Source organism: Lactuca saligna, chromosome 7, assembly GCF_052625555.1.
Source record: "Lactuca saligna cultivar CGN05327 chromosome 7, ASM5262555v1, whole genome shotgun sequence".
Lineage (NCBI taxonomy): Eukaryota > Viridiplantae > Streptophyta > Magnoliopsida > Asterales > Asteraceae > Lactuca > Lactuca saligna.
The window spans coordinates 146543932-146558452 of NC_136423.1; the positions used below are offsets into that span (position 1 = coordinate 146543932).

Here is a 14521-nt window from a genome sequence, read left to right on the forward strand (position 1 = left end):
GTGTGGCCTTGGCTTGGTTCTGGCATGGGTGGAAGAAGTGCCTTGCGTTTGGTTATCTGTTTGAAGTGTTTGGGTAACTGAAATAAGGATGGAGCACAACTCCTCTGGATCAGAGAAATAAAGGTGTGATGCCCTGGAGACTATAGGTAGAATTGAATGAATGGGATCCCCTTGGGATCCAACTGGGGTTCTGTCTCCACTTTCGGTTGAAATAGCCACACTTGTTGTGTGTGAGTGGTAAGAGAGGGTAGAAACGAGTAAGCATGTGGTGCTCCAAGTACTACCAGAGTCTTTTGAGAGACTGTGGTGTTCATCCGATCACGCGTTTGGCTTTGGCTGGGGACACTCTTGAGCTTTTTGTGTCTAAGTGGAGCATCAGAGTTATCATTAAAATCTTCCTCCATATGGACAGGAAAGGCCTGAGAGTTGGAGGGGGGTGCAGATCTTTCATCAGAAGAATCAACAGTTCTCAACTTGCATTTCTTTGAAGGTTCTCCCCTTTTGAGTATCCTTTAGGGAGCTTTCTTAGAAGATACCACTTTCTTGAAATGGTTGGATTTGGGTTGACTTGATTGCGCTTCAGTAGGGGCTACAGACATTGTAGGACCCTGGGGTGCGGTAGTGGTTGGTATACACTGACTGGGATAAGGCGGGGAAGAATGGTATGGTTCAACACCATCCATAGCCTCTATGTGATTAGTGACTTCTCAAATTTCAAGTCCAATAGTCTTTAGAATGTGGTGAGGAAATCTCCTAAGAGTTCCAAATATTGATTGATCTTTGGAGAGTGTGTACCTTTTTAAATCACGGGTAGCAAAGAGATTGATGTTCGCACCTATGTCAAGTTTTATATCTTTTCGAAGATCCAAGATGCAGAGAGACCAGAAGCGTAAAAAATTGAGTCCAATTGGGTCTTCTTGAGGGTTCTCCTTGGGAACATATTATAGAAAATCATCCTAGAGAATTTGGTCGTAGTTGACTGCATTGCCTGTGTAGATGCTCCATACGAGTTCCAGTAGTTTGATTCCTATGTTATCTTTTCCACCGGTTCTACCAGAGAGACTTTGGACGACAAAATGCCAGACATATTGCCATACTACAGGGAGTTGGTTTTTCCTGAATTCCCAAATACCCTTCAATTTCTTCTGATACCCCATGGTATAGGGTTGAAGTTATGTCATTGACGCTTGGTGAGTAAACTCTGGTTAAAGGAATAACACATAGATTAATTTCTTCGAAAAACTTGGCTTTAGTCAGGATAACTAAATAATCATCGATCAAGGTCAAATGAACTTCTTGAGGGTTATTGCTTGGACGAAAAGTTGAGAATGCATACTTCAACATAGTGGTCATGGCAACGAAATCAGTGAAGGAGTTGAATGTGCCAAATAGAGGGTGAGATGACAGGTACTTGATCATTAAACGAATCGCCTCATTGTATGATGGATGATCTTCAAAAACAACCCTAAAGTCGCTGGAGGCTATTGTCGGAGATTGAGTTTTCATTGTTGATTCAGAACCAGTTGGTGGTGCAGCCCCAAATGCTTTTGATTGCTTTTTGGAGATTCCAGATTTCACCATTTTTAAAAAAGGTTTGTAGAACTTGCAGAAAACTAGAGAGCTAGAAGATGAAGGAGAGAAAGATCGTCGTATGGGTTCAGAAAGCGTAAAGTTTTCATGGGAGGGAAAAGAGAGTTATATAGCACCGGATTTCAAAAGATTATTCGATTTACCTTATTTACAATTGTTATTGGTAGAAGTTGTTGGGTTTTTAACCATTATCAGCCAAAAAATAAATTTAAATCAAAAAGAAAATATTTATTTTTGATAATGGGGGATTTAATGACTGTCAGGCCCATTATCACACGTTTGAAGAACGTGTGGTGAGGGGTTATAATCTATTGAATAAAGGGGGACTTTGAAACAGATTAGATAGCTTAGGTGCTAAGAGATGTGACCGTTTAAGGTAAAAGATTTCTTAAAAGATTTCTTTTATGGGAAAAAGATTTATTTGTTAATTAACCTAAAATAGGTGTGACACGAAAGGGAAATTTTGAAAGAAATTGAAATGTTGTATGCTATAAAACGAATGTTGTTTTTTATTTAATGAAGAATTTTTATTTAATAATGAACATTAAATAGCACACAAAGTTTAGGGAATTTATGAAGTGATCATATAATATGATTTCATATTGATTCTGATGACAACAATGGAAGGAAATGAAGTAAAATGGCGGTTGAGACATGGATGGCTGCGGTAGTTTGAGTTGAGAACACTTGATCAAACAGTTATATATGATTGATATATTGTTCGAGAACAGTAGGGATGAGAATGCTTCAAGAATATTGAAAAGAAAAGAAGCATATTCTTTAGAGATACAACTGCGGTAGCTATCAATTCTAAAGGAATTACGGGTCAGGATTCATCATTCCTTACATCTCTAAAAAGCTATTCAATTTTGTTGGTTCAAGTGCCTTTGTAAAGACATCAATAATTTCTTCATGAGTTGGAACAAAGATTAGTTCGATGTTTCCTTTAACTATGTGATCTTTGATGAAATGGCACCGCAATTCAATGTGCTTCATCTTCGAATGGTGAATTAGATGGTGAAAAATCAGAATAGCACTCTTTGAATCACAGTAAATCGGTACCCGCAACATTCTGTAATTGTAGTCCATCGGTTGATTCTTCATCCAAAGAACTTGAGAACACCAACTGGCTACGGCCACATACTTTGCTTCTGCGGTAGACAATGAGACACAATTGTGCTTCCTTCAAGACCGGCTAAATAGTCTTCCTCCTAGAAATTGGTAACCACCGGAAGTACGTTTTCGATCTAGTCTCCAATCGGCATGATCTGCATTGGTAAATGGTTGAAGGATGAAATCATTTCCTGTAGGATAAAAGAGGCATAGAGCTTTGCTTCCCTTGAGGTATCTGAAGTTTGCTTTATTGCGGTCAGATGTGAAACCTTAGGGTCAACTTGGTATCGAGCACATAAGCCTGTGGCGAAGAGAATGCCAGGTCTGCTTTCAGTTAGGTACATCAATGACCCAATCATTCTTCGGTAAGTTTTGTAATCAACAGACTCTAGGGTAGGATCAACAGAGATCTTGTATCCGAAGGCCATTGGAACTTTTGCTGAGGAGCAATTGTCCATTGAGTATTTCTTGAGCAACTTAGATGTCTATTTCTCTTGATGGATGAAAATCCCTTGAGGGACTTGTTTTACTTGAAGTACTAGAAAGAAATTGATCTCTCTCTATTCATGCTCATTTGGAATTTTCTATTCAAGAGCTTTGCGAAATCATCCACCGTTTTTTGGTCCGTTGAGACAAAAATGATATCATCTACATATATTTGGACGAGCATTAGGTGACTACCATTTTCCCTTCTAAATAAAGTAGGATTTATCACACCTCTTTTATATACATACATGACAAGAAACTCAGAAAGAGTCTCATACCATCCCCTTGGAGCTTGCTTTAGACCGTAAACTACCTTTTCAGGCTTGTAGCAGTAGTTAGGAAATTCTTTACTATTGAAGCCCGAAGGTTATTGCAAGTAAACCTCCTCATTCAGTTCACTATTGAAAAAGGCACTTTTACATACATTTGATGAACCTTGATGTTCTTGTGTGCCACATACGCCAAGAATATGCATATGGCATCTATTCGGGCTACACGTACATAGGTTTCATCGTAGTCAACACCTTCAAGTTGACTGTACCCCTTATCCACAAGTCTTTCTTTGTTCCTTACCACCGCATCGGATTTGTCAAGATTGTTCTTGTAAACCCATCTAGTACCAATGATTGTGTGAACTTTTGGTTTCGGTACTAGCTTCCAAACCTTATTTCTTTCAAACTATGCTATTTCTTCTTGTGTGTTGGTGATCCAGTCGGGCTCGAGGAGGCCTTCCTTGACAGATCGAGGCTCAACTGAGGACTTGAAGGCTACTTAGTTGTAGCGGTCCATTAGATCACTAGAAGATCGAGTTTGTACGTCTGCTGATGGGTTACCAATGATTTGACCTAGTGTGTGATCCTTCGTCCAAATGTAAAGACAAGATTGTTGGTGATCAACGGTTGAGGTAGAGGGAATGTCTTCAATGTTTGAACATTATTCAGTTGGGGAAGGTAGTTACCCCTCGACTTGAGAGCAGCCCATGTAATTGTCTTGGACTATAGGGAGTTGATCCGCATTTGAATGAGATTCTTTTTGGGTTACGGATGAAAGATCCATTTGCACCAAGGATGGTTCCCCTTGGATTGCTGAATGAGTGATGATCCTCGAGTATGTTCATGTGTCAATGTTTTCTATCTCTTCATTGTCAGAGTTTGATAAATTTGATTGAGTTGTGACTCTGCGGGTAGATACTGGTGCTCCATCTTCAATAACTAGAACCTCGACAATTGTCATCTGAACCGGAGTTGTGCTTTCACCCTCAACCGGTGAGGTGGAAGTTCCGTGTGACAAATCTTCAGACATTGATAGTCCAAATACTTCTGTGTGTTATTGTTGAGCTACCAGAGACACAAGAAATTCAGATAGATGAGCAGTCTCTACAGGGTCAAATAGGTCATCATAGTTAACTTCAACTATTTTAAGAGGACCCGAAGAAACTGGGATATCACTTTCCAGGATGAACTTTGTTTCAGTTGAGGGAGTAGTGGTGCAGACATAATAGTCATCAAATTTGACATCAAGGCTTTTGACTATTACCCTGGTGCGTTTGATAAGAACCTGATAGGATACTTTATTGGTGGAGTAGCTAAGAAAAATGTCTTCATCTGATTTGGGTGCAAATTTGTTAAGGTGATATTTGTTGATCACAAACCATCTACATCCAAAAATGTGGAAGAATCTGACTTTTGGTTTGATGTTGTACCTCATAAGGAGTTTTGTTTAGACGCTTGCAAATGATGCTTCAATTTCAAACAAAGCATGCAGTTACCTCTGTTTCGGCCTAGAAGTATAGAAGAAGGTTAGCAAAATGTAACATTGATCTTGCAGCTTCAACCAACATATGATTCCTTCACTCTACAACTCCATTTTACTGTGGTGTGTAGGGAGCTAAAAAGTTGTGACTAATGCCTTTTGAAACCAAGAAACTATTCAAGAGATGATTAGTAAATTCAGTTCCATTGCCACTTCTTATTCTTCTTAATGGAAGCTTGATTTGAAGCTCGATTTCTTTGAAGAAATTAATCAGGACATGCGGTGTGTCTGATTTGAGTCTTAAGAAGAAAGACCCAAGTAAAATGAGTGTAGTCATCAAATATAACCAATATGTATTTCTTATGATGGAGATTGGCTATGGTAGATGGACCGTAGAGGTCAATATGAAGTAATTCCAATGGCTCCATTATTGAAGATCGATCACAAACGGATAACTCCCTTTGTTTGCTTTCCACACTCACATGCTGGACAGAGGGTTTCATTATTGTATTTTAGAATAGGAATACCTCAAACAAGTTCTTCGGTGACCAAATTGTTGATATACCAGAAGCTGAGATGAGCTAACTTGCAATGCCACAGCCAACTAACTTCTGATATGGATTTGGATAGAAAGCACAGTTGTGGTTTGCCAATGATTAAGGAGACATGAAAAGGATACATTGTGCCTTCGGATTTAGACTTGATCAAAGAGGTGCTTCTATCATTTGTCAAAATGTAAAAATACTCACTATCAAACTCAACTTTGTGACTAGCTTTGCACAATTGACCCATGCTGATCAAATTATGCTTGACTCCTTCAACATAAGCAAACTTTTGAATTGAGAAGTTGGCCATAGTCAGAACACCATAACCCCGGATGATACCATTTGCATTGTTACCAAAAGTGACATGTCCACCATTACATATAGGCTTGAAATCCCGAAGGTACTCTAACCTTCCGATCACGTGTAAGGAGCAGGAACCATCATTCAAACACTCCTCTTCTTGTTCCTCCTTGCACATTGCCGACAATATTAATGGGTTAGTTTGGGCACCCAAACAAGTTTGGAGCCCAGGGACAAATAGGAATCTTTCTGACTAGATGCATGAATATGAGGCATAGTGACAAGTTTCTTGTCAGTGTTTAGAACAAATCTTGGATGCTTTGTAGCCTTGGGAATGTTGCGAGGATGAAATGGACATGAAGTTTTCAAAAGACACAGTTCAGAATTAGGAGGTTTTATCCAAACATCGGATTTGGACATTGTCTAGAGGGTGTATGTGAGGTCTTTTGTCTGGTTCGTGTATGACTTTTGGCTGTAGAATTTTTGGAACATGAAGAAGCTTTTGCACGAGAATTTCTCCTAGGTTTTGACTTAAGATTTGATTGAGGTAATTGAGGTGACTTTTTCAGTTCAGGAGTTGGCAACAGAACTTTCCATTTTGGATCTTTTAAGGAATAATTTTGAAAAATATACCTTTGAAAAGATGTGACTTTCCTTTTGGATTCTGCAGAAGTCTTTGAAAAAGTTTGAGTTATTGTACACTCCTTTTTGTTTGAATTTGTGACTGTGGTGACTTTTGAAAGATTTTTGTTAGTGATGGGTTTTTCTAAACTCTTTTGTTTTGAAAATTTGGCTTTCTTGAGATTTTGTTTTTGAAATTTGTATTTCGGTTTTTTCTTCGAGACTTGAGTTCTTCTTTGAAATTCAGTTTTGCTTGAGTTTTTGGAGAATTGTAGTCAGAAGTGTTCAACTGCGGTTTTTTGAAAACCTTTGTTTGTTTTTGAAAACGAGGACTTGAATTTTCTGAATTTGAAGGTTCTGGACTTTGTGAACATTGACCATATTCGAAATTTTCTATTGCTATTTCATGATAAATAGGTTGTATGGTCACTGTGCTTTTGTCTTCGGTATGCGGTAAGGATGATTGGACTACCACATAGTATGTCAATGGTGGGTTTTTGTTGGAACACTAAATAAAAGGTAAGGATGAAAAATTATCAGCTAAGTTTGGCCCTTCAAAAATAATTTCTTTATCTACAACATAAGATGAATGAGAATTAGGACAACTTGTGTTAATGTTTGGAATTGGATCAAAGGATTCTGGGAGAATTTCCTCAAAACACATTGGTTACTCAGTTCATGAAGCCTACCGAAGTGACATCTAATGTCTTTGGGGAATGTTTTGTCATTGAATGGGAAATGAAACTCTCGATCCGAAGGGACATAGGGACAGTCTTTGTTAACCGAGGTGATGAGTCATTTACGGTTGAATACCCATTGGACCAACCCCAACTGTATATTTTATCTTCGGTCCCGTTATTCACAAGATTTTCAATAGCTTCACTTTCATTAAATAACTTTTCCATTAAAAGATTTAAGCGTAAATTTTCATTTTGGGTAAATGCTTTTGATTCAAAGTTGTTCCTAACTAAGTTTCACACAACATTCTGGCATCTTTTTCTAACACTAAATCCCTTTCTAACATGGCAACTTTAAGTCTCTTATATTCTATTCGTCCTCTCACATGAAATATTTCTTCGGATGCTATGTTCTTCTCATTTAAGGCCTTGTTATATTCTAGAAGGACGACATCACAAGTGTCATTAAGGTTGTCTAAGAAGAGTTGACAATCATGCATGCTATAATTATTAGATTGGATCATGAGCTTTACCTATTCAAAAATTCTTAGAGTTCCATATTTTACCATGAAGCAATAGTTTTTCTCCAACTTTTTTGATCCGTCCTCATCAGCAGTTGCCACCATGCATATTTTTCCTCTGCCCTTGATGCTGTTGATGTGTTCATCTTTATCTCATGAAGACCAAACTTGATAATTTCTCTTTACTTGGGCCACGTATCCCCTTGCCTTCTCTTTCTCTTCCATCTCCTGAGCCATTCTAATATTGAATGCTTTGTCCTTCACCACATTATCTTTACAATCTTTAACAAAGCGATTTTCTTTTTTTGCATTTGTTACATGATAACATCACTTTTATCTTCGGTTGAGGTACCAGAGTCAATTGACTTGACGTTGTGCGGTGCCTCCTTGGATTGATGAGTGTTCTGGGGTTGTAGAGACTGGTGATGGTTTCTTGGATATCTTGAATGATTGTTTTGTGGATTGAAGGGTGGTTTGGTAAACTATTGATTCTTACGAAAAGAGGTTGGAGGTAGCCTATTGAATTGTTGTCTAACAAGAGAGATTGCATTTTGGAATTCTTCTTTATCATCATACTTTGTATCGGATTTGTTAGACTATGGTGGGCTGTCATACAAAAGAGGGTAACGTTCATACTATAGGGTGGTTGTGTTTTGTGGGATTTGAGCTAAGAGAGAAAGTGGACCTGCGAAGTCTGCACAATCTTTTAGCACAGTTGATTCTTGTGCCTGAAGCTCGCTATATAACTTGAAGAGAGATATTGTGTGAATCTTCTTATCTCCTTGGACTATCATTTTTTCCGTAGTCCAATGTTTACCCAAACCATTGAGAAATTGAAGGTTTGTTTCATGATTGCTTCGAAAGGTTCCAGCGTTTGACAACTTTGTGACAATAAGATTAAATCTTTTGAAGCAATCTTCAAGACTCTCACCAGGATGGGCTTTGAAGTTGTTGAACTCGTTGAGTGTGGTGATGAGTTTCTTGTCTTGAGCTTGCTCAGAACCTTCATACAAGTTTTTGAGAACATCCCATATTTCTTTGGCTGATTTGCAGTCAATGATCATGTCGAAGTTGTATAGGGCCACAACACATGATATTTCATAGAAAGCAACAACGTCACTTTCCATCTTATCAAGATCATCTTTAGTGGGATGATTCATTACACCCTGACCTCTTCCTAGTCTAGCTTTAGCAGCATCAGCCAGAACTGGAGTCAGAATTGGAACATGAGGTCCTTCTTCCACGGATCTCCACACATCTCTACCAAGTCTTTTCAGATACCTCTCCATACTTTGAGACTGGTGATGATATTCATTGCAACAACTATTGGGGCTTGATTAGAACCACCAAAACTGTTGGAAATGTTTAGTGATAATGCTTGTGTCATATTTCCTTTTTTGATTTTTTTTTGAGAAAATGAGGTTTAGTGGTATAGAAGGCTTTTCAAACTCAGAGTTTTGTTTAAAAGCAACCACTTTGGCTTTGATACCATTTTTTGAGAGAAAAACTTTTAAGAAACAGTTGATCAAATGATAGTACAAGTTAAATATTGCAGAAATTCATTAATCTCAAAGGATCATAAAGCTCAACAATAATAAGAAGTTAGAGTTTCTATATAGTTAGATGCGGAAATGTAAGAGCAGAAAAGTAAAGGAAATGTAAATGACGACATGTTATATATCAAGTAAACACTAAGCTGATTCTCAACTGGGTTTGCATTCAAACTGAGTTAGTTCACATGATCAACTTAATGTGAAAGAAGTCTCAAGGACTTGCTCCGAAGGAGATATGGGAGTTTGATCTTAAATTTGAGTGAAGGTTCAGAAAAATCTTAGATAGTAAGAGATAAGAATTCAAAGATAGTGATATTCAAATGTGGAGGTGTATAGATTCATGAAGATGGGGACTCTATTTATAGAGTCTCAAAGAGTTACACTGTAAATAAACAACTAATAAACTTCTGACTTAAAGTGACTATGAAAAGTTCACTGGATAATACATTGTAAGAAAGTAAGTCAGATAATGTAACAAAGTCGTCATTGCAGATGAGAAGGTTGCAGATGACATCTTTAAAAGAAGTTGTGGTATCAAAAGACTTTGTAGCCTGAAGAGAAGATTTTTTGCAGTCGGAGAGTTGACTTCGGATGAATTTGGATTGACAAGTTTAAGAGGGTCACTTTCTTGATTCTACACCTCTCAGTGTAGCTTGTAGTTCTTAGCCTTTAATAGCTTTAGCACCTCAAATGTGATGCCTCGAATGTGTTACAAACAACAAGTGCAAGAGGAGGCTTATGAGAGAGAGGTTAGAAAGCACCAAATTGGGTATGGTTCACCTTTTTAGAATGCACTAACCTATTTTGGGGGTTAAGGGGTTATTTTTATAGTGTTGAAATCCTAGGGTTTTCTGCATGTATACCCTAACTCACCATAACCCTTCATATTTCTTAGTCCCTAACTCACCTTGACCCTTCATATTTCTTAGTCCCTATAAATTTAATTAGTCTCTTTTGATCACTAAATTAATTCCAAAATAATTCTTGATCAATACTAATTAAATAATATGATTTCTCAATTAATATATTATTCATATAATATATTAATAAATCACAAACAACCTCTTTCTCAAATGTCCATCCTATCAAATTGCTCCGGTGAAGGCAACCCAAAAGGACCATGCTATTATCGGGTCAAGTACATACCAATTATAGTTATGGGCTAAGACACTTACTCCAATAGTCTCCCACTTGGATAAGACTATTAACTATAACTGCTAATGCAACTTCAAAATCCAATTTGCAATCGTAGCTCTCAAAAACCGCTGTCGAACACCTAGTCAGTGACGCGTCCCTTAGATAAGGGATCATATAATCCTCTGTTCTTCAAGATATCATGTGGACAAAGACATGGAATGAAGTCATACTCATTGTCCAACATTTTGTTTCCCGATTTCTAATTCGTTTGACATACAACTTAAATTGTACATATCAATTGAGTCCTGACCGGGCCCAACACATAAGTCAAAACAAAATCATCAAGGTGCCCAAGATTTCGCTTTTGACCCTCTTAGGATAAAAGGAATAGATAAACTTTGACTTATATGCTTGTACTAACTTCTCGTTAAATCATACACATCAATACGTTTTATAACATCAAATTACTAATGTGTTTTCATATTATCTAAGCATAACCAACTCGTAGTCAACAACTCTTATATCTTGGTTTGAAGAATATATGATATTATTGTCTCACATTCTATCGTGATAAATTCCATGAAGTGATTCATATGAGTATGGGTTTAATCCAATACTCAAATCTTATTTCAAGAGCACTCATGAATGTTGTAGCAACCTTTTGCTATGTCTATACACCTTAGACAATCTACAAACCAATTCTTGACATTCTAGCCTCATAACCTACTTCCAAAGTACGATCGACTGTGGATAGTTTGAATAATATTATTATTCTGGAAGTCAAAACATGAAAAAAATGAAACAATAGTAAAAAATTGACAAAGATATTAACTTTACTTATGCATAAAGCTCCTTTTATTCATTCATCAAAGGTCAATTACATTTTTATAGCAACTTTTATACACATACACACACACACAATCACACACACACATACACACACACACACACATATATATATATATATATATATATATATATATATATATATATATATATATATAAAGCACATAATTTCATTTCATATTCTTACACATTAACATATAGCAAAAATTATCAAAAATGACAATTTTACCCTTAGACATATAATATCCTTTATATCATCTTTTCTAAAATTTATGAGTCATTGCATTTTATCCCACGCAATAATAACAACACACATATCATCAATGATCCAGGAGGGAAGCACAGTTACTCACATTGAGATGTTTTATGTGTATGGAGTTATGGCTCTTGAAGCATCATATCCGCTCTCATTTTAGGAACTGATAAAACAAGATATTAACTTGAGTATCATAGCTCAATGTACAACCATTTCCAACATAAACTTGATTCAACACTTCCGCTATATTCATATGACTTAATCCCATGGTCGAAACTTGTTATACTTTATGAATAACTCATTTATATATCTTAATCCATCAAGACATAAGTTTAATTTCAATTTTCTATCAAATCACTCAAACTAAGGTTTAAGATAATCTTTTCCATTGTAAGTAATAAATTGGGTTTTTGACATATGACTCTTGAAAACATGGTTATCAAACTTACTATAACACCATCACTAAGATTCTCCTTCTGGTAAATTAATACAAGACTTAGGGTTTCATCGCCTTTTCAATTCAACTATGAAAACACTAATTAAGCCATTAAAAAATGATATTACCTTTAATCCAAGTGATGGAGTTGAATGCTTGATTCTCTTGGAACTCCATAGGATTTATCTTCAACCTTAAGTAAAAAGATCTCAAAATAGGTGTTCCATAACTCTCAAGAATATGTAGGCATGAAATCAACATTAAGAAATCATTTAGTCCAACCAATACTATGTTTTTGGACTTCGAACCCAAGATATGACTGTGTTCCACCCTAAACACTTTAAATAGCAACATACTTCACTTGTTTGGGATTTTATACCTTAACACACACACAAACACAATCTATGTTTCTCTTTTTTCTTCCTTATGTAAACAACATACTTTCCTTTCAACTTTGGATGATTATAACTTCATCCTATATGGTTGGATTTTGATGATCTTTATATCCGTTTATTCATATTCAAGTTAAATATAACTTTTTATTAGATCACTTCTACTAAAAAGTATTATATTTTCATCTTATAACCTCATAAAACAAAAGATATAAATTACTCATCTACATAATCACATATTTTACATTCATCCTTTCATACAATTTAACAAAATATACGTCATGGCTTCTTATTTAACTCTTTAATGTATTACACATTTCTTAATATTATCAGTTATAAAGAATAGGCGTTATAGAAAGGTGGTGATTTTTACAACAAAGAGATATCTTATAATATAACCATTCCATACTAGGTATGGATTTTTGAAGTGCAAAATCCAATTTTCGAAGTACATATTTAGATTTTTTACTTAATTTGACCTGAAACAACATGTTTTTAACAAAAAAAATGAGGTTTTAGTCATATTTTCGCAGTTAGGCACTAGCTAAAGACATATTTTAGAAAATAGCCATCTATGAAATTTTAGTAAAAAAATCTTTTAGATATTTGTAGCCATTTGTATTTTCACATGTCATGACATGCAAAAATAGGGAAATTGTCATTGTAGCCCAACTATCTTTCGTATTTTGGTTTAAATGGTCCCTCGTGAATATTTTTTTCATTTAAAGGGCATTTACTTCTAAATGACCGATCACTTTGGTACATTAATCCACATTTGAATGTAATACTAATGTGTGGAGTTCCAAGTAAGGGGGTGAGTCAGCATCAAGTCATAGACGAGTGGACTTGTCTTCCACATAACCTAGTTTAATACCTTCATTAACTTCTACCAATCCACCAACCACCCTTAGAGGACAAGGAAGCATCAGTGGTGGGCGCATAATACATCATCACAAACCCTTGTAGGGCTTAACCTAGTAGATTGTCGAGACTTTTTTTTACCTTATTTGGGAAAACACGATTCCCACCGAAACCCAAAATACTAGCAATGTTGGCTCCACCACCTCCTTCACCTGGATCGATATATTCACCAGAGTTTCTCAACCTCAACGACCTGCATACCATTGTTTGTGACTGTGGAGACAAGATTGTTGCCTACCAAATCAAGATGCATAGGCTCAATGATAAGTTGGGTAAAGATTTCATTTTATGTCGTGTTGATCACATCGATCTTCAACACAAGTTGGAAGATCAAGACAAGAAGGTAAAAGCGATTGTGTGTAGTGATGGGCAGCGTCATGGTAGTAATGCTTGGGATGATAGTGGTTGGGGTCATAGTCCTTATGAAGCTTGGATAAGTTTTTAGGGGTACATTCCGATATATATATATATATATATATATATATATATATATATATATATATATAATAGTTTTAGGTTTTCTGTTCTTGGTTTTTTTGTTTTTTGTGTGATATCTATGGATTATGTGAAATTTCCTATGTTGATGACATGCACTTTGTACATTTGTTAGGCTTCTTAATGGAAAAAGAACTGAGTTGATCTCAGGAATTTTTTATCTCAAGGTTGTCTATATTAACACTTTGATTTTGGTTGACATATCATGCAAAAAAGAAGAAAAGAACATATTTTGGGTTATTGAACCCCACGTCCCTTACACGGAGAGGGTAGTTTTGTCATTTCACATTCATAAAGGCTGTAAAAAGGGTGTCTTATTCAAAAGGGTACCACTTTCATTTTTTCTTGTCTCTTTCAAATCAATTTCCAAGTGAGATCCAACAAAATTCATCAAGATGAAGATTGTTTATGGGTGTGAAAGTCTGGAAATAATTCATACATCTCGGACTGACACTAACCCTGGAAGAACATAATATGCATGTCCAAACAAGGAAAATGTACTCATATTTTTAGACCCCTGGTTTCACAATTGTTTTCTAAATGTAACCTTAATTTCTAATTTAGGGAGCCCGATCAGGCTTCATTTCTTAGGTTGATGAAATAAAATGCAACAATGAAGAAATCATTTTAAGTGTACTGATAAGGTCAAAAAAGAATTTGGCATCAGAAGTGTTGAAGTTGAAGCTGATTTTACTTTGTAGTTGGTTCTTTCATGGATTTAATCATTTATAAATTGTAATCAAATGTATTTATGTAGTTGAATTAAGAACAATTTGTAGTCTGTGATGTGACCTTGATGTATTGTTGTCTTGCCATTACCTTTAATTATGTATATGGATGCTAATTACCCTTAATTTGGTGAAATTATGGCACCCTTAAT

General features: G+C 36.0%; 1 protein-coding gene across 1 annotated transcript; it reads right to left on the minus strand.

The window, feature by feature from the left end:
• Positions 1-5469: 5469 nt before the first annotated feature.
• LOC145007323 (uncharacterized) lies at positions 5470-5964 on the minus strand. Its single transcript, XM_078966281.1, has one exon. The coding sequence runs from the start codon at positions 5962-5964 to the stop codon at positions 5470-5472; it is 495 nt and encodes a 164-aa protein (XP_078822407.1).
• Positions 5965-14521: the final 8557 nt, after the last annotated feature.

What these genes read in the sequence shown, in the direction of transcription:
- LOC145007323 (XM_078966281.1), bottom strand. Translation starts at nt 5,964, where the DNA reads ATGTGCAAGGAGGAACAAGAAGAGGAGTGTTTGAATGATGGTTCCTGC.